General features: G+C 56.6%; 1 protein-coding gene across 1 annotated transcript in view; it reads left to right on the top strand.

The window, feature by feature from the left end:
* The window catches only part of NUDCD3 (NudC domain containing 3), a 30,034-nt gene extending 10,762 nt beyond the window's left edge, over positions 1-19,272 (top strand). Inside the window, exons 3-6 of the mRNA XM_082298376.1 lie at positions 6,998-7,130; positions 11,331-11,474; positions 17,454-17,642; positions 18,221-19,272. Coding sequence (XP_082154502.1) covers positions 6,998-7,130; positions 11,331-11,474; positions 17,454-17,642; positions 18,221-18,331 — 577 coding nt within the window. The 3' untranslated portion in view covers positions 18,332-19,272. The remainder of the gene's footprint in view (positions 1-6,997; positions 7,131-11,330; positions 11,475-17,453; positions 17,643-18,220) is intronic.
* Positions 19,273-19,882: the final 610 nt, after the last annotated feature.

Genomic DNA, 19,882 nt, shown 5'->3' with positions numbered 1-19,882 from the left:
GAGGATTGGGGTGGATCAGAGTGGATCCTGAGGCTTACTGACTGCACTGTGACTCAAACTGTAAAGGAAGGGATTTGGCATTCAGTTTGCTTAGTGCTGTGCCAGAGCCTTCATTAGTTGAAGTGCTGGTACAAAGAAGCCTTTGGGGAGCCCTGGGTGCCTACCGGACCCCAGCGAAGGTCTGGGAGCTGCAGTCTACGTTCTCCTAGCACAGCACTTCCCAGGCAGAACCCAGAGACAGAAAGTGCAACTGTCCTGATGTTTTGATGCCAAAAGATGTTAAATCTGGAAGTGGGGGGGAGGCTCCTTTGCAGCTTGCTTGCAGAAGGAGCACAGAGCTGGGATTTTCCATGCGCACAATCCCTGCAGCTTTGGGAATGCAGCTTTCTGAAGAGGTTAAACCTCTGGCTTCCCTACCTGTTGCTACAGCACCCACACTGGATCCCTGAGGACCAGAGGGCACACTTTACCCTCTTCAAAATCATCTTAGAAGCTGAGGTTTTTTAGCTTTGGGTGTTGTCCATCTCAAGCTGAAGCTTGATAGCAGCTTTTTGGGGTGCACAGACCTTCCTGTGGCTTGAGGCACTTTGGGTTCTCATCTGGAGGGCTAGCAGAAGTTCTGGAAATCGGAATTCCAGTAAATCTGTATTCTGTTGCACGTGCTGGTGTCTTTGGGTGAGCGTGGCCTTTCTGCAGCACTGCAGAACAGGCTCTGCCAACCCCCTGCCCACTGCCCGCCTGCCTAGCTGGCACTGCTGGATGGTTTCTGCCCTGCTGGGCTTCATGCAGCCCCTTTAGTGCTGGAGGTGTGGGATGCAGGTGTGGTGCAAGGTGCTTCCCCAGGAGGGAGTGGGGATTTGTGATGGTGTGAAGGCCTGGAGGCTGCCAAGGGTCTGATGGGCCTCCCTAGGTGGGTGACCCAAGTGTTGCCATGGCAGGAGGATGGTGGCTGCTGACGTGGTGCTGTTCCCAGCAGCCCTGTGCTACCTTCAGCAGCAGTTTCAGGGGGACAGAGCCTTCATTAGTTGAAGTGCCGGTACAAAGAAGCCTTTGGGGAGCCCTGGGTGCCTACCCGGACCCCAGCGAAGGTCTGGGAGCTGCAGTCTACGTTCTCCTAGCACAGCACTTCCCAGGCAGAACCCAGAGACAGAAAGTGCAACTGTCCTGATGTTTTGATGCCAAAAGATGTTAAATCTGGAAGTGGGGGACAGACTGTGGGCTGCTTCTCTCATTCTTCCTCAATACCACTCTCCAGGGAGCCCAGTGAGGTGCTTTGAGCCAAGCAAAGCTGGCTGTGAGCTACAGGCAGATCTAAATGAAACCATGGTGGGGCCACAGCTTGCCAGGGATATGGACCATCTCCCACCAGGCCTCAGGCGCTGGCAAGTGCTGGCACTGGGAGCTGCAGGAAGGCATCTACTTTGGAGCCCCCAACCCCAGGGTAGCATTCCCAGATGAGCATGGGGAACCAGCCCTTGCTGCAGTGGGGCCAGGTGCCCCTGGCAAATACGTGCCAGCAGCAGCTTCTCTTCCTGAGTGTGCTGGTGTCTCTCTGAGTCCTCACAGTGCTGGGGCCATAGGATTTATGATTCTGATGGATGCCATTTGATCTCAGCTGCTGTTAGGGAGCAGCAGCCTGGATCCCAATGTCTGCTTGTTGCAGTAAATGTCAGCTGGATTGACGACGTGCAGAGTGTCTCCTGGCAGGCCCTGCTCTCTGCATGTGGATTTGGGTAAGGCATGCGGAGTGCTTTTTTCTTTTCCTTATTGCTCTGAACTTCATTGTTACTCAATGAGTTCTTTCCACTCTTGGTAACTTCTCAAGCTTGACGATGGTTTCATGTATCACACAGGGCTTCTGACAGTGGTTAAAGCTGGGGTGTTTGTCCTCTTCTGTCTGCTGCCAGGGTGACTCCGTACACCATGCCCTCTGCTTGCCCACTCAAATGGCAGAAGGTCTCATGGAAGGGAGAGGCTGTCTCTGGCGGTTAGGATGTGCTTGTGGGATCTGCAGGATGTGTTGTGGTGGCAAAGTGCAGATAGAATGGGACTGTTGGAAATACCTCTCTCAGGAGCAGCTTTGCATAAAGGAATGGGTCTGTGTCTCAGTTTCTGCTGATGCTGGGTTGGTTGCTTCAAAAGGTTGGTTGCCAGCCCAGCTTTTTCTCCACATCATTCCCTTTGGCATCGGCCAGTCCTGCTGTCCAGCTTTGGCTGTGGCAGTTGTTTCTCTTCTCATCCACCTCCACATCTGGCTTGACACGTTTTCCTTAAAGCTGCCTAAATAATTCACCTTGACTAATAGCAAACAGCAGTGCCAGCTCTGGAGGAAGCTTTCTGGGAATGCCAGTGACTGGAGGGTGTCTGCAGTACTGGCCTCCGAGCCGTGGCATCCTTGACTGCTAGATCCAGGTATCCTGGACTTCCCTTCCTGAGACAGCAGGGATCCTGTCTTGGAAAGTTGAACTGCTCCAGGCCGAGAGGATCACTTCCATTAAGTTCTTCTGAAATTCCTTGGAATTTTCTCCTTCTTATGGGGAAAAAAAGAAGTCCATTGGGATTATGCCGTATCAGTTCCCTCCCGTGACACTTTCCCACCTCTGCTCCTCCTCAGGCTGAAGAATGGCTGCTCCCATGCTGCTGTGTCTTTTCCACAACTTTTGCATGCTTGCGCCAAAACTCCTCAGTGAAGAGAAACTTGGTGAGCTGCCCTGCTTCTTCTCAGCTCAAACATTAACCAGATCCTTTGGTGTGTTTGGTTCCTGCTCTTGGTTTGTGTCCAGCACTGCTTTCACAGAGCTGATGCTGCAGCTGTTGAGCTCCAAGGACAGAAATGTGTTCAGCTGAGTGTCCACAAGAGCGAGGATTGCTGTTGCCATTTCCACATTGCTCAGCTCATCGTGCGTCACCAACCCACGGAGCCGGGAATCCCAGAGTAAGAAATGGCCAGAAATCTGTGTATGGGGCTTGACACGCGGCTCAATCCTCAGACATCCAGCGCGCCCACCAGGGACAACACTGCTACCTTTCAGGGGGTCTTGTCCCCTTGTGCTGCTGCCGAGGGTCTCACCCCGCGTGTAGGGAGTGGCTTCAGTCCCAGGGACAGCGCAGCCGTGCTGCACCATGTGGCTCTGAGGAGTGGGAAACAGATCGGCTGCTTCTCGACGGTGCATTGTTAAAGGTTTCACCTCCCCCAAAATGACACATTGCGAGCAAAAATAGAACAAGACAGAACACATAGACCCACCCCCATCATCCCCACCACCCGGCAGCCAAGTGCACGCGGTGCCAAACCCATGGGTTTAAAAGCTGGTGCTTTGTCACCCTCCCTCCCCTCAGCCCTGCCACCACCTGCCCCAGCCCAGCAGGCATTCGGGCAGTCCAGTGAGTGACCATTGCCACCCGGCCCACGCTGTGTGCTGGATCTGGCCTCCCTCTTCACCTGGTGGGTCTGGGGATGGGAGCAGGAGCCGTGGTGTTGATGCAGGAGATTCTCTTGCCCGCTGCACAGTGGTGCTCTTGAGAAAACGTGAGGGATGCCTTTGGCCAGGAGAGCCACCTGCGGCGTGGCTTGGCCCAGCATGCTGTGAGCCAGAGCTGTCTCCTGCGAACAGTGAGGGAAGCTGCCTCCCAGCCAAGGAGCAGGGTCCAATTCTGGAGTGCCACTGGCGTGTGCTAAGCACAGTTGGACCAGGCAGAGATCTGGTTGGAAAACCTCCAGGAAAGGAAGAGTTGCTCCAGGAGGTGGTAGAGCTGTCAGCCGTTTGTCAGCAGTGCCTAACAAGGCTGCGGCCTGCCTTCACCACCCTGGATCTTCCACAGCTCCAGAGCTGGCAGTTACACTGGCAGTGAAATTACCCAGGCTTCATGAGTCCCCCGGTGATCCTGTTCTGGGGTAACAAAGCCCACTAGTTTCACATGCATGGATTTTTAACACTGGAAACAGAGCTGAAGCAGAGGTTCATGGTGTCTTGGGAAAACAGCTGGAGGGATTTGGACTGGATGTTGGGGAGGAGAGGAGTGGAGAAGTGATGGCACTGGAGCTCACATCCCCAGGATCAGCAGCCATGGCTGGAGAGAGGTTTAGGCACGAGGGGGAACTTCTCCCCTTGAAGCTGGGTGAGCAAGGCTGGGGCTGCAAGGCCAAGGCAGTGGGGCTGAGCTTGTCCAGTGAGCTGCACGTGAAGGCAGAGGTGGTGGTGACACATTCCTCCATCACCCAGCCGTGCTCCAGTTACAGCACAGGAATAGCTCTGGAGAATGACAGAGGGACAGTCGGGCTGGGAGTAAGGCTGCTATCACCTGCACAGTACCTGTGCTGTGCAGAGAGACATTGGACAAAGTCCCTACAGAGCAAGTCCTGCCTCAGTTTCCCTGTCACACAGTTAACACTGGCTGTGGGGCTGATGAATCAACTCGTGCCCTCATAGTCAGTGAGACTGCGCTTGGTAAGCTCCAAGTGGGACTACAACATCCAAAACTGTCCAGCTGGGATCTGCTCAGTCCTGGTGCTCTTCTCCTGAGGGAGAGGAGGCACATCCAGGACAGACCTGGTGGCTTTGTGACAGCAACTGACGGCTGTATTTGTCCATGCTGAGGCTGTGTGGCATTTGCAGCTGGCGTTCTCACCATGTGTGCCTTTGTACCAGTGGATTTCTCCCATCTTTGATATTTGCCTCTGTTCTCATGAGCCTTGGCTGGGCATAGGCCCATTGCTGCCTCCTGCTCCCTTTTGAGTTTTTCCCAGGAAAGGCCTGGAGGGGCACATCTGGTTCTTTTGTGATTGCAGGGAGCCCCAGACACTTGGAATGGCAACACTTGGTTTGGGAGGAGCCAGGTTAGGGTCTGCCTTGGCCAGCATGGCCGCTGAGCCAGAAAGCTGGGCTTCTCATGGAGGGGGGCTGCAGGTAGAACTGTGGGGTGTTGAAACCCCCTCCATGCTGCTGCCCCTGAAGGTCACAGAAGAACAGAAAGGGGCCCACACTGCTTAGAAGAAAACACTCTCTTAGGAGGGGTTTAAACCAGCTGGGTTTAAAATCGAGTCAGATTTGTTCTTTGGTTCGCTGTGTGGCCTGGGGTGGAGGGCGGGAGTCCCGTGAAGCTGTGCTGTGCCTGGGCAGACCCCACAGCATGGGTACACGTCCTGCGAGGGCATTTAACCAGCCGAGCTGCCCCAGGCTGCACACAGACCCTCCTCCCTGCTGGGGGCTGATGCAGGGTGGTCTCTGAGACAGTTGTGCCTTGAGAGCCAAGCTGGGTGCCACCACTGGGGTGTCCCTAGGTGAGGACCAGGGGACACATGAGACAATGCCTGGGGACATGCCACTGCATTTCAGCATATTTGCTTCCCACGGGGACGAGCGTGGGGCCCTGAAGACCCTGTCACCACAGCCCCTGGTCGCCTGCACCATTCGGCTTCTCGCCCTCCAGCCTGTTTGACTCCTACAGTCCGGGGGCGGTTGGGAAGCGACAGCTGGAGCCAACGCACCAGCCCGGTGTGCGCTGCCATGCCAACCCTGTTTCCATGGCAATGGGCACCCAATGGGCGACTGCCAGGCAAGGCCAAGATGCCCGAAAAATGATGCGGTGCCCCCTGAAACGGCCAGCTGAGGCTGGGAGCCTGTGAACACTGCCAGTCCCAGTACTGCCTTCAGTGCCTGGGAGCAGCTCAGAACCACCCCGGGCCACAGGTGTAACAGGGCAGGTGAAACCCTTGGTGCACCTGGTGAAACCACAGAGAAAAAAAATCCGGGAGGTGTGCACAGCCACGTTGACAGCCCCCTCCGACGGTCTAATTTAATTTAAATAGATGGCTTTTATATAACCCTCAGGGCACCGTGCTGCTGGAGCCAGCCCCACCCTGTACTAGTGAGGGCCCCCCAGACTGGGGGTGCCAGGAAGGCAGTGGGGCACAGGAAGATAGGCTCCCCAGGGCTGTCTGTGCCCTAGGGCTGCTCTTCACCAGCCCCCCCTTTACATAAGTCCCTGAGCCCCATGTTTATCCAGCTCTACATTGAAGCCTAGGTGGGTATCAAAACATTTTAAAATAACTCTGCCTTTTGTTAGCACCACAGCTATCTTTAGAAGAGATTTGATTTTATTTGAAAGCCCTCTCTGTGAGGGTTCGGTGGAATAGATCCCCAGCCCAGCAGTTTAAAGGGATATGGGTGTGGTGGTCTCCTTTCTTGGCTGGAAACACTGTATTGATTATTGCTTATTGATCTGATAAACCCCATCTTACCCCTGCAGCTGTCTCCTCAGCTTTTCTCACATTTCCACAGCTGGAAGGGGCAGTGTTGTGCTCTTGAGTGTTGCTCATGATTCACTTGCCCAGGCACCCTGGGATGGCTCTTGAGGCATCCCGCTCCGCAGCTCCTTCACCTCCATGTTGCCAACTGCCCTGGTCATAACAGCTGGTGCTTTTCCCAAACGTTAAAATCAGGGTGAGGAGAAAGAATGCTGTGTTTTCATGGTGAACTCAGGTCACAACCATAGGCCACCAACTCTGCAGCCATGACAGTGGCTTGGGGGTCAGGTCAGACCCAGCATGTGCCAGTGTCCCTGCTCCAGCCATGATGGGAAGCAGAAGGAACGAGGAGCTTGTGCTGGAGCAGAGGTGGCCAGGAAGGCGCCCTGGGCCCACTGGGGGCCAGTTCTGCACCTTTTGAGCAGCCAAACCATCGTGCGTCTCACCAGCTGTCTTTTCAGCAGCCTGACTGCTGCTGCAGCACACTGGGGAGAGGGGACTGTGAGTGTCACCCACAATGGGTCTGTGGTCCCTCTGTCCTGTGGCTGCTGACTTGGACCTGCTCCCTTCCATAGAGTCAGCAGTGAGGGAGAGACTGGGCAGGAGCCCAGTGCTGGAGATGCTGTAGGAGGCCTGAGCAGAGGCTATGCCCTCCCTTTTGGTTTCTTGGACCCTGCTCTCAGAGCTTCCTGCTCTCTCTAGGCTCTGATCTCTGACATTTAACATGTCACCCCTTTCTCCCTCCACCAGGAGACAGGAGCAGTTCCAGACAAACCCTGACAGCTACAATGGAGCTGTGCGAGAGAATTACACCTGGTCCCAAGACTACAGCGACCTGGAAATTAAAGTGCCTGTGCCCAAGCACATCGTCAAAGGCAAACAGGTAAAGTGGTGTTAGTGGCGTCTCTTTAGCATTTCCCTTTCCATCAGGGTGCCCAGCTTTCCTGGGAAACTGTTTGGAGCGGAAAGGCTCCTTGTCCCTTGTACTGAAGGACCAGGATGTGGTTGTGCCATTTTCTCCCGTGTGAGTCTGGTGGGGACTGAGATCCCAGCCTGTCCGTGTTCCTATTGTGCTGCAGTGTTCTCTGCTCCATCCCAGCTAGGTTCCCTGGCACTGCCTCACCCTTTCTGTGCTGCTTCTCTCTGCTGTCGCTACCTGCGTACTCACGTGGGTTTTGGAGCCTGGTTGGGGATGGATGCCCTTCCTCAGTTGTTCCTCTGGCTCTCCGTGTCTTCTGCCTCCTGTTTGGAAGCAGGAGTTGCTGGAACGGCTCCTCTGGCACTGGGGAGCTGGATCAGGCACAGCCCCTGTGTGGCTTGACCTGCTCTAGATGGAAGGGAGCCGGCCTGGGTGGAGGCTGAGGGCCAGCCCCTCCCCCTGGCTGGCTTTGTGCACAGAGAGGTCTCGCCTCTCTCTCTCTGGCTCAGGCAGGAACTTCTCTGTTCTGCTTGTGGTCACGTTGTTTTTCCTGCACCACTTCTGTTCCCTCCTGGTCAGGGACCCAGAAGGAGTGTGCCCATGGCTGGCCTTGGTCAGACCTAGAAGTTTGAACTCTTTCCCAAGTGCTGCCCTTCCCTCTGTATTTTTCCATTTGGGAAGCCTGTGCTCCCCCACCTCCTGCTCTCCTCTGCTTCCAGGGCGGCTGAAAGGAGCACGCTGGAGTTTGTCACTGGCTTCAGCCTACACAGCTCCTCAGCATGCCAAGGAATGTCACTGGCAGCAGCAGCAGCAGCAGCCCGGGCCGGAGGGGTGAGGGGGCACACGGCTGCCACAGGCACAGCAGGGCACCAGGAAGATGCATCTCTCCCAGCAGGTCTCTGAAACAAACCCAGGCTGTTTCTTGAAAGGATTCTGGGGTGTCCAGATGGATATTCCATCCCTCCACATCGTGCTTCGATCACGATTCCTCTCCCTGCCTGGGGAAGTTTCCTCCATGCCAGGGGAGTTGTGTCCTTGTCCTTGCCAAAAACCCCACACAGGGCTCTGTCTGCTCCATCCTTGGCCCTGGAGAGGTTCAGGAGCCTGCAGGAGCTCACAAGAGTGGAGACAGGATATGGTTTCCTGACCTTCCCTTGGGTTAAGACTGTGCCATCGCTGTGGAAGAGTCCCTGCACCGCAGAGTGGGCAAAAGGGGTTTCAAGATACCCCATGCCAGTGCCCGTGGCATGGCTCTGCCTACCCTTGCCCCAGTATCTGCCCACGTCCTCTTGAAGCAATCTGTTGTTCGGATGCTGAACTTCCCTTCTCCTTGCACTGTTGCCTGGTGTTTTGTTCATCCATCCTTCTCAGGGCTCCTCTTGGCAGCTGAGTTTCCATTTCCAAATGATTCTATATATTCCCAGCCTTGGGGGAATGGGAACAGGCAGGCTGGGTCTTGGGCCAGAGCAGGAGGACTTAGAGCAATTTAAAAGTTCCATGGACTTCGGACATGTTGTTCCTGAGTACCTGCACAAGAGTTGGCACACCCCTGCATTCACACAGCTTCATATTTTTTAAAAAATTACCAGGTTTTTGGCTCCTGCTTGCCAAGGCGAGATTAAAAATCTCCCAGTTTGGTCCCTAGGCTCAGAGTGCACCCAACTCTAATGCTGCTCACAGTCTTCCTTATGACACTTTTTGGGATTCAGGCTGTTGCTATGGCATAGTTTTGCTCTGGTGAGCTTAAGGTTTCCTTGTATGGAGCTCGGGTGTCCTTGAAGCAGGAATGGGTGGTTGGGACCATCTTCCTACATGGTCCCCACCTCTCTGATCTACTTACGGGTGCAACAGAGGCCCACAGATCTGAGCGCTTAAATAGAAATAATGACTCCAGGCCTTTCTCTTTGCTGGACTCAGAGGAGACAAGCTCGTTTCCTCTCTCAGTTTGTATTTGCTTGTTTGAGGTGCGTGGGCAGGCGTGGGCGTTCAGTGTGCACAGAAATCACTGTGGTGAAAAGGCCACAGCACACAGACGAGAGCTGGCTTTCCTTGGGAGCAGCCAAATGTTTTGGGGAGCAGGGAGCGCATGGGGAGGGACAAGCAGCTTCAGAGCTGCCGGACTGCTGCGGGTTGCTCTTGGCCTTCCCCCAGCTGTGGGCTGTGCATACGAGTCCTCTCAGACATGTCTCTCCATGCATGAAGGGGCAGGGCTCTCCCACAGGGCATGTGCTGCCCCTGTCCCTACTCCTGGGGGGCTGGTGTGCTGGGTGGGACCTTCTTGCTAGGCGCAGGTAGAAGCAGGGGTTGCAATTGGTTCTCATGCTGGCTGCTTGCACAGCCAAGTGGCCAGGTGGTGGCTTCCCAGTTTGGATCTCTTCTTCCATTTGGGTCTCTTTGCTCCCTCTCCCAGTGCATGTCTGGTCCCAGAGCCCCCTGAAAGGTGTCCCTCAGCCCCTCCAGATATCTTGTGCAGCCACCTGGGAATAAAACCCCTCTCACATTTGGTTGTTCTTGTCCATGTGGATCCCACAGACACAATGCTGCACCTGTACCTTCCATGTCTCCAGCTTCCCTGGCCCTCCACACCCCAAAGAATTTCCCCCCAGAAGGTGACTTGGGAGTCACCTTGCTTTTTTCCCCTTGGTCCTTTCTGGGCAGGCCCTGGAGTGTGCTGAGAGACCAGCATAAGTAGCTGTGTCCCTGTGCCCAGGGACCTGAGCAGATGGTGGTAAGGGAGGGCAGAGCCTCATCCCCATGCCTCATCTCTGCAGTAGGGCTTCAGCACTGGTCTGGAGGGAGCTGCTCCATGGAAGGAGCACCTCCTCTGGAGGTGTTTCCATCCCAGGGCAGCTGCTCTTGTAGAGGCTGTCTACAGTCACATGCCAGGTGACAGCCTCTTGTCCTCTCCCATCCTCATGTCCCTTCCCCAATCCCCTGTGAGCGTGGTCCTGCTCCCAGCCATCGCACTGGAGCTCAGTCCCATGTCACCCTGTGCTGTGTGTGCTGGGCCTCCTCTGCTCCTGCCGGAGCACACAGCAGCTTTGGGGGTTGTACCCGGGTGACATCAGTCAGACACAGCCATGGTGCCCTCCCTGGCTGGAGCAGCTCTGCCTGTCTTCTGCCTGTGTGGAGCTAGTGAGCTGCTGGAAGTCTCCTAGGTAATGGATAATGTAATAACATTTCAAATGAGATCTGCAGAGCAGGAGGAAGATCTGGGGGAACTCTGGGAGAGAATGCAGGCAAATCTCACTGCAGTCTCCTCCTCTCGGGCCAGCACTGGGGGCCACAATCCTGCCCCTTCCCAGCCAGGTCCTCCCTACATCCTCTGGCTTGACGTGGGCTCTGCTGGCGGCACCTCAGGGCCAGAGGGGACAAGAGAGAACATATGGTCTCTACAGAGACCAAGGGTACTGCGTGCCTGTCACAGCCTGCCTCTGTCTCCCCAGGGGACAGCCATGTCACCTGCATGGCAGGTCAGAGCAGGGTTCCCCATATGGCTGCTGTGGGCGGGAACTGGCCCCGTTCCTGGGGACAGAGCTGCCGCTGTAGCAGGGAGCCGGGAAACCGTGCTGCAGCATTCCTCCTGCACGCGGCCCCTCCTCACACACCCGATGGGAGGCCTGGGCTGAGCCCAGGGCTGGCTCCAGCAGCGGAAGCAGAGCCAAGGAGCATGCTTTCAGCATGGTGCAGCAAAGAGGGGATGACCTACTGCAGCCCTAGTGTAGGAACCCCCAAATTGCCCCTGCTCAGCTATCAGGATGACATACACTCATGCCCAGCTTGTCACAGTGACGGACAGACATACCCCTAAAGAGCTCTCTCACAGCAAGTAGGTGCTTAACCTTTGAGTGCTGTGTGGAGGCCTGTGGCATTACTGCTCTTCCTTGTGGGGAAACTGAGGCATGGGGCAGAACCAGCTGCCTTGAATCCTTCAAGGGCCCCTCCAGTACTGCTTTTCCCTCACTGAAGAGATTCCCTCTCTCCTCCAAACTGTCGCTGTTTGCTATGAGAGAACAGTGGGATTCCCACCCTGCTGCTACAGGCAGGCCTGGAAGCTCTTCTCTCTCTCATCCCCTGCAAGTGCACTTGACCCCAAACCCCAGCTCGCACAGTGGGATGGCAAGCAGGAGCCTTCCAGATTATTGTCTCTCCCTTTGTTTCCAGGTGTCTGTGGATATCAGCAGTGGTGCGATTCGTGTAGCAGTGCTGGAAGGAAGCAGCCAGCACGTCCTCATGGAAGGGAAACTCACCCACAAGATCAACACAGAGAGTTCCCTGTGGAGCCTGGAGCCAGGGAAGTGCGTTTCGGTAAGGATGGTCTACACCAGCTGTGTCTCCTTGGCTCGCAGCTCTGCCGCGCTCGACCTAGGAAACTGAAGCAGCTGGAAATTTGAGCCAGCTCTGGATGTGTCTGGCTTTGCCTGTCCAACATCTGGCTCTGCCTGTCCAACGTCTGGCTCATGCTGCCCTTGCCTGTGTGCTGTGCCTTGCCTCCTACTCCTGAGTTGCCTGTCAGGGTGCTGGCTGGACAGCACATCTGTCAGGCTGGGCAGGGTGGTCCCCAGCTCCAGCACAGCCATTACTTGGGGCTGGTCCTGCACACCTGGCCTTGCTGACTCTGCTTTCCAACTCTCCTGGGCCCCGCTCCAACCCCAGCATCTTGGCAGGTGCCTGTTCCCCACCATTCCTTTCTGTCCTGCCATGGGATTCCTACTTGCCCTGTGTGATGCGGACACTGTGCCTCCTCCTCTGCCTCCAGCAGGCCTGTGGTTTGCTGTGTGCCTGCTGTCCGAAATCATCCCTGTCAAGGTGGTCTGAGTGCTGCCAGTGCCCAGCTGTGTATTACTGGTGGGTTCCCAGCCCCAAGCCTCATTTCTGATGTGCTCCAGATGTGCAGGCTGAGGGTGTGAGTTCAGCCGTGTTCACAGCTGGAGTTGTTGTGGGAATTCTGCCCATCACCCTGGGATCTTGAGTGTCAAACAATTTCCAAATTTCTGTGCCAGTTTGGGGGCCAGGATTGTGCTAGGAGCGGGATTTTGCTGCCTGTGACCATTTTTGCCCTATCCTTTTTCAGCCAGAGGCTTTTCCAGGAGAGTTTCAGGAGTCCCAAGGCTGTTGTGAGACCCAGGAGAGGACACATGCCATCCCTGGGAGGGAGGGAGCTGGCACCAAGCCTTTCTCCCTGTGGCACAAGGGTGGCAGCAGATGAGCACCCAAATCCAAGCCCCCACAGTGGAAAATGGAGTGGGAATGTGCTGCCAGAGTCAGGAATCCTGTGGATGGTGTGTGGGGAGGCTGCGCAGTGCCACTCGACCACTGCTGATCCGCAGGGATGTACCTTGAGTGACAAGCTGGTGCCAAAAGGGTGAGTGAGGTCCCTGCGAGGGAGAGGAGCTTCTCCAATGCTGCTAGGCCTTTGAAGGGATGTGGTAGCAGCATCCTTAACCTGCATTTTGTTAATATTCATAAGCATCTTGAAAATTAGCTTATCTGGAACAAAGAAACAATCCTGGAAAGGTATAAACCCATTGAAGAGGAGGTGGCCCAATGAGTGGCTGCTCCACAGTGTGGATAGAAGTCTGGAAGTCCCCAGTGGGTGTTCCCAGGATCAGCAAGGGAGGCAGTGTCTCTTAAATACCCATCAGAGGCTGGGAGTGGCGCGGGTGGAGCGAGACTCAGTGCCTCCTGGAGCAGCCGTGGACAGCGTGGGGAGCAGAGTGGGCCCATCACCCCCAACCCCAGAGCTGGGTCTTGCCTCGAATAACACGAGCCCAGGCTTGTGAGGATCTCCAGCTGGCTGCCAACATATTGATGGTGGGATGAGATCTCGCTTGAAGAATTGTAAGGTAACTGGAGCAGAGTGAGTAATTCTCGCCCAAGAGCATCTCCTTTTTCCATGTGCTGAGTAGCCAGGAGTGGTTTGCGCCTCCTCCCAGTTCATTCATCAGAGGACACCCACCCTTGTGGGAATGCATTGCTTCATTCAGTGCCTGGATGGGGTCATTGGGGTTTGTTTGGAGCTTATGGGGCATATGGACCATTTCTGTGCCCCAGTTTGTGCATCACTGTGTGTGAGCTCCAAATGCAGCAGTTGGGCTGTGTCCCTCTTGCAAGGTGCTGCAAGGTGCTGCCTGGCTTCCCTCTGTGGGACCCAGGGATGGCGTTCCCTGACAGGGTGTGGATGTAGCCAAAACTGAACTCACCCAGTGCCAGCGCTGGGGTTGTCCGAGGAGATCCTGCCTGCCTTGGGGACTGCTTGGGGCACATTGATGGCCCTGTCCATGCTGTGTGTTCGTGATCTGTGAATTGAGGTGATCCGTGCAGCAGAACTCGATCTTTGTGCCCAGGAGGTGTAATCTCTCTTGCTTGGTCCTGTCTGTCTGAAAAGGTCTCAGTTCTGTGCAGAGAGGCCTTTGAGTCCCATGTCCTCTTGCAGGATGTGTCAGGAATAATCAAGATCCCCAGATTCTTCAGGAGGCTGCTGTAACAGCTTTTTCACTGTCCTCGGCCTCCCTGGCCTCCTCCTGGCTCCCTTCTGGGATGCCATTCATGGCTGCACCATGAGCAGACTTCCTTCTCCTCCGGCTCTTACCCCGGGAAGTTTATTTTGCCTTACAACCCTTCCTGGCTCTGCTTCCCCCATCCTTCCTGGTGTTCTTATTCATGTATCCTCTTCATTGTGTCACTTGCACTCCAGCAGCCCGAGGACTCCCCTCACCATCATTCAGAGACCACTCTGCCTTCCCGCTCCTGCTCCATGGAGTTCTCACAGCTGGAGCCCAGCCTGACACCAGCATGTTTCTCATCTCATCCTTTGGCACACCCGTGTGCATGGCAGCAGAATCCAGCTGGCATTGTTCTGCAGTGGAGTGCTCTGCCGACGTGGGGCGGGGACCTGTCCCTACCTCCTGCTCAGGATTATGTCCCAGGATCGTGCCCCTGCCTGTGGCGTGCCACACTGTACCCTGGTCCTGGGTGTCATCCCTGTGCTCTCCCTTCTCCGTCACACCCGCTCGCTTGTTGAAAGCGAGATTAAAATAACCTTGCTGTTTTTAGCAATCCCCACTGGGTGTTGTGCACAACTCCTTTTGGTATTATTTTTGTTGTGGAGGATTTTTCTCCCATTCCCTCTCTTTTTCTCTTCCTCTCAGCCTTTGTTTTCCACGCTTGGGCTTTTGTCAGCAAGTCCTGCCTTGAACGTTTATTACAGTCTTGGCTTGTCATCCTGTGAGCCACAAGGCTGAGGGGATACAACTCGATGGTGTTCAGCCCTGCCCTCCACGTACTGCTGAGAATGGCACTGCTGCCTCCTCTGTCCCCCTAAACACCTCCCAGTGACTTTTGAGGTGACTTTGGCTGATGTGGTTCCAACAGGAAAGCTGGCCGGGAGAGGCTGTCCTCCCAAGACCTACTTATACCCCTTGGCAGCATCTCTCCAGCTTTGACCAGGTGTTTGGGATCAGAGAGGAAACCTTGTGCTACCACAAAGCCCAGCACCAACAATGGGGAGTTGTGACCTTCCCAGTAGGGTGTGAAGATGGGACATGACGCTGTGTCCATGCTGGTGACGCCTGTCACCTGCTAGAGGGTCTCTCCTGCTGAGTGTCCCATTGTTCCTGCAGCAATCCTCCTTGCAATCTGTCATTACCCTGGTGCTTTTCCAGGGAAAGGCCCCTCCTGACGTGGCTGAGAGCTCGTATCTTGGACACCGGTTGTGGGAACTGAGCACTTCAGCATGAGGACACTGCCAGCTTCAGATACAACATTGCCTTCTGCAAGCCTCCTTCTCCTCAGGCCACCGTTGCAGAGGCTGTTCCTGCCTCCCTGTGCATCCCAAAAGACTCAGCTGGGCTTTTACCCCAGTGGGACCCACTAGGCAGAGCCGAAATCTGGCTGAGGGCACAGGCACACTGCAGGGACCTCATCCTTCCTCTGGCAAGTGGCTCTCAGCATCTCTGGGGCCCTGAGGGGTCAGCCAGAGCTGTTGGCTGGAAAACTGGGCAGCGGTGTCAAGTGTGGGCAAAGCTTTGCCTTGTTTCAAAGTGAGAAACATAATGGGCTCAGGGTTTGTCCTTGTGGAAGAAGCCGTGCTGCCTCCTGGAGCCCCCCGGTTTCTGGAGCTCTCCCCAGCGGTGCCCACAGCTTCGCGGGGCCCTGTCAGCTGAGTACCAGAGCCTCCTCCATGGGTGGGTGGGTGGGTGGGTGGGTGAGGACTGGCGTGTGTGGGGAGTCACCCAGAGACCTGCCATGGCCTTTCAGCTCTCCCTTACCTCCACCTTCGGGCACCCAAAGCGCTTGTGGGGGGAACCAGCTGCATCTCCATCACCACCGGCTCTCATAACCCAGACACTCAGCCAAGCAGGGACTGGATCCACAGAGGACATCGGCAGAAACTGTCCAGGAAAATTACTTATGTCTGTGTCCCCCATCCTGGAGGTGGGACCTGTCTGCAGCAAGTCCTCCAGCACCACCTTGAACCACGAAACTGCAGACTCAACGGGGGTAGAGCGACCTTTGCCCTGACCTGTGGGCGTTTTAGAAACTGGAGCTCAATTGGAGTGAGTCTCACTTTGACAGCTTTCCCTCTGGAATAAAGAGGGATGAGCGGATCGCCCCAGGCAGGCTGCAGAGGTGTGCAGGTGGTGGCAGGGTGCCAGCGAAGGAAAGGGGTTTGGTAGGGAAGGGAGGGGGGATGGGTTTCCATCCCAGATGCTCCAGGTTGGGTTTTCCATCCCCCAGTTCTCTGGGATGGAGTTGAGGTGACGCCTGAACTCCTCCAACACTTGTCCATCCCTCTGCCAGCAGGCTGGCTCTGGTAGGGATATACCAAGCCATGTGTGCTTCACAGCAATGCCATGGGAGCATGGCTTGTGCTGGAGCCTCACTAGGGAAACCCACACTTTGCCAGCAGCACCACGGGAACATCCCTCGTTTTCCAAACGCTGAGGAGCTGAAGTGTGCTCCTGCTGCAGGTGTGGGACAGTCAAAGCTGCCCCTCCACTTTGCTTCCTGTCTGAGGGGTGACGTTCTGGGGGCTCCTCTGTTCCCCCACCTGCCCACCCAGGGTTGGGAAGCCCAGGAGCAAACCCTCGCTGGCTCTCCCTCCCCTCCAAAGTGGAACTGTGCAATTAAAAGGAGAGCAAGCATGCCTGTCTAGCTGGAAAAACTAACGCCTTCCCCAGGCTGGAATATTTTACCGGCTCTGCTCTCCCAGAAGGATTAAACCCCAGCCACCCCCTCCTGTATTAATTGGTTCCTTTTCTTCACACCGCAGAGAAACCTAGCTCCATAACAGGAATGGCTGTCCGTGTTCTCCCCTCTGGAGCCATTGAGCTTCCAGGGAGGTTTGAGCAAATTGTATTGTCTGCCTTTATTGATGATTTTGCAGAGGCCGACGAATGCCATAAATCTGCCCTGCTGCTGGGACTAGTGCTAAAATAACATGGGAGGAAGCAGCCCACTCTTCCTGGAAAAACAAAAAGCAAGTTGGAGTTCCCGTTGCAGGATGCCCCGTGCTGGCCCCAGCACAGCCCCGCTGGCCAAGGCTCTGTTGAAGGCACTGCCATCAGGGATGCCTGTGACTACAGCCAGCGGCTTTTCCCAGTGAGGTTGTTGGCTGGAGCAAGGAGATGCCCTGTCTCCTTGTGCACCCCTCCGGGGCTGCTGCTGAGCTGCGGTGCCACAGGAAGCAGGTGCTGGCAGTCAGCACGGGTGGCACAGAGCAGCAGGTGATACCGTTGCCTCCTTTGCCACCCATGCTGCTGCCCACCGAGCCAGTGCCAGAGGAGCTGAGGCCAAGGTTCCTTCTAGGTTAGGGAAAGGCAAGATGGCTGCACTACCACACTGGGAGCCCTGGCCCCACACTCCACCAGACACAGCCTCCTCATCCGACAGTCCTGGGTTCTGTCACGGCTGCTGTGTCAGCCATGTGGCCCCAAGCCAGTGTCAGCCCTAGGCAGGCACCACTGGGGGACACTGGTCCTGACTTTGAGCCATAGCGTGGGCTGAGATTTCATCCCTGAGGCCTGTGCTGGGGCTGTGGGGGCCCACAGCAAGGTTGTGCAAAGCCTTTGGCTGCTGAGGGAGGGAGGCACAAGCATCCCTCCCCCTCTGCCAACTGTGAGGCTGGATCAGTATGAGCTTGACTTCCACTTGCGGCCAAGCCCCATGCTGCTGTCGGCACAGCTGAGCTCTGCATCACTGCTGTGGAGCTGTGGACAGGGGTACCACACTCTGGGCAGGATGGGGGCTCCTCCCCCCATTCACTGACCCACACCTTGTCCCCAGATCAACCTGAACAAGGGGGACGAGTACTGGTGGAACGCCATCCTAGAGGGCGAGGAGCAGATCGACATCGACAAGATCAACAAGGAGCGCTCCATGGCCACGGTGGACGAGGAGGAGCATGCTGTGCTTGACCGCCTCACCTTTGACTACCACCAGAAGCTTCAGGGCAAGCCCCAGAGCCATGAGCTGGTAGGTGCTGGCTACCCTGTGCTGCCAGCTCAGCCTGGCCCTCCCACCTGCCCTTCAAGGGTCCCATCCCCAGGAAAAGGGGGCCCCATGGCTCTGCTCCATCTCAGAGCTCCTTTTCACAGTGTTCCCCCACATTAACATTTCGGGGGTGAGGTTCTGCTGATCAGTCTTTTGCCATGCACTCCTGTCTTCCCTATCCTGGCACCATGGCAAGTTACCTGTAAGCCCAGATCCCCCATAGCAGGGATGGGCCCCACCTCCCTGTGCCTCCTTGGCACCTCTCTGCCAAGCTGGCCCTGCTCAGGGATGGACCCACATGGGTCTGGGCTCAGCCCGACCCAGGAGCTGCCTGGTGCTGCCCTGGGTGCTGTCTGTCCTTTGCCGGGTAGCAAGGGGAGCACAGAGGTGGTGTGTGCCCTTGCCAGTAACTGCTGCCAGCCAGGGAGGAGGGGGACTGCTGCCCACACCCCCTCCTGTGGGTCCAAACGCCTGTGGGATGAACGGCAGGGGAGAGCAAGGGGTGTGGGGAACAGCATGGGGTCACCCCGGGCTGACGGAAGCCTGTGCCCTCTTTACAGAAGGTGCACGAGATGTTAAAGAAGGGCTGGGACACCGAGGGCTCGCCGTTCCGTGGCCAGAAATTCGACCCTTCCATGTTCAACATCTCCCCCGGTGCCGTCCAGTTTTGACAGTGGCAAAAAACAACTGAAAAATAAAGCAGGGAGAGGAAACGTCCCCGCCCCCGGATGCCCACCAGGACCCTCACACCCAGCGCCGGTGCCCGGGACTCACTGATGCACGCTGCCAGCACCCATCCATGCTGTGTGGGGAAGCCTGAGGAAGCGGGCAGATTTACATCCTGTCACCACGGCAACCTGGGCACCAGGACCCCTCCCTTCCCCTCGCCTCACGCTGCCGACGCTCCGTGTTTTTCTGGAATAGAGGGAGCGCGTTGGGTCGCATTGGGTGACATAATTATTATTTTTGGTGGGTGAGGATACTGCTTTTGGGGTTTCTGGGGATGCGGAGCCCTCCCTGCCCTGGCACTGGGCAGCTTTGCCCCTCGCAGGTGGAGATGGGTGCTGGGTACGGGCAGTGGGGATGGGGAAGCCTGCCCCTGCCTGCCTCTGTCAGCACCCTGCCCACCTGGCACCCCCAAATCCCCTCGCCAACCCCACTCCAGAGTATCCCAATGGGGCTGTGCTGCCCTCTACCCAGCCCCGGGGGAGGCTTCCTCCTGCCTTCTCCCCCCTTCACGTCCTCACTGGAGGGTTGTCAGGACACGCGGGGGTGGGCAGAGACCACAGCCGTGCCCCAGGGTTTGCCTCCCCTTTGTCAGGGGGCCGCGGGGGTGCTCCCTACAGCACTGGTGTTTGGGGGTGGGCTGCAGGCCCACACCTCATAGCCAGCAGTTGGGCAGGAGCCTCAGAAGCATACAGGTTTCCCTGGCATGGTACTTAGGGGTCTGAGAGTGGGGACTATCTAGGAGAGTAGGCCCCACCCAGGCCCAGCCTGGCCCTTGCAGCTTCCCACCAGCCCTCCACCCTGGGGTGTGTGGGCTGGGGGTCCCCAGCCATCACCTTCTCTGGTTTCCCACCCCCCAGCCCCAGTTCGCAATAAACACTCTCACCGTGGGGCCTGTGAGTGATTCGGTGCCACCCCTGGGGAGATGAGTGTGCCCAAATCTCCACCGTCACCTTGCTTATGGGACAAGGGCAGGGACACCCAAGCGGGGTGCCTGGGGTGTCTGTCTGCCGGCATGGGCTCTAGACATTAGGGTGGATGTTGTGGTGGATATGGGATTCGTGGGGGAGAGTGGAATTTGGGGGCCCTTCGGGGTGCAGATACAGGATTCCTGGGGGTGGAGGGAGTGGATATTGAGATCCCTGGGAGGGGCTAGATACAGGACACCCTGAGGAGGGCTGGATTTATGGGTTTCTTGGGCGTGGGGATGGTGGAATGTGGGATTCCAGGGAGGCTGGATTTTGGGGTCCTTGGGGTGTGGTATGAGATCCCTGGGGAGAGGTGCTGGATTTTTGTGTCCTGGGGGGTGGTGGATATGGGATCCCCAAAGGCTGGCTAGGTTTCACATGGTAGGTGCTTTGGGGGTACCACCCCTGAGGTGTCACCCACCACTCTCCCCCTCTACCGGTGCCGGCATCTCCCGGTGCTGATGCGCACACCGGGCCCGCGGCCCCCCGGCCGCCCACGGTCCCCATGGCAACAGCAGCGCCAGTCGC

The sequence above is a fragment of the Coloeus monedula genome (assembly GCF_965178545.1).
Source record: "Coloeus monedula genome assembly, chromosome: 28".
Lineage (NCBI taxonomy): Eukaryota > Metazoa > Chordata > Aves > Passeriformes > Corvidae > Coloeus > Coloeus monedula.
This window is presented reverse-complemented; position numbering and strand designations above follow the sequence as displayed.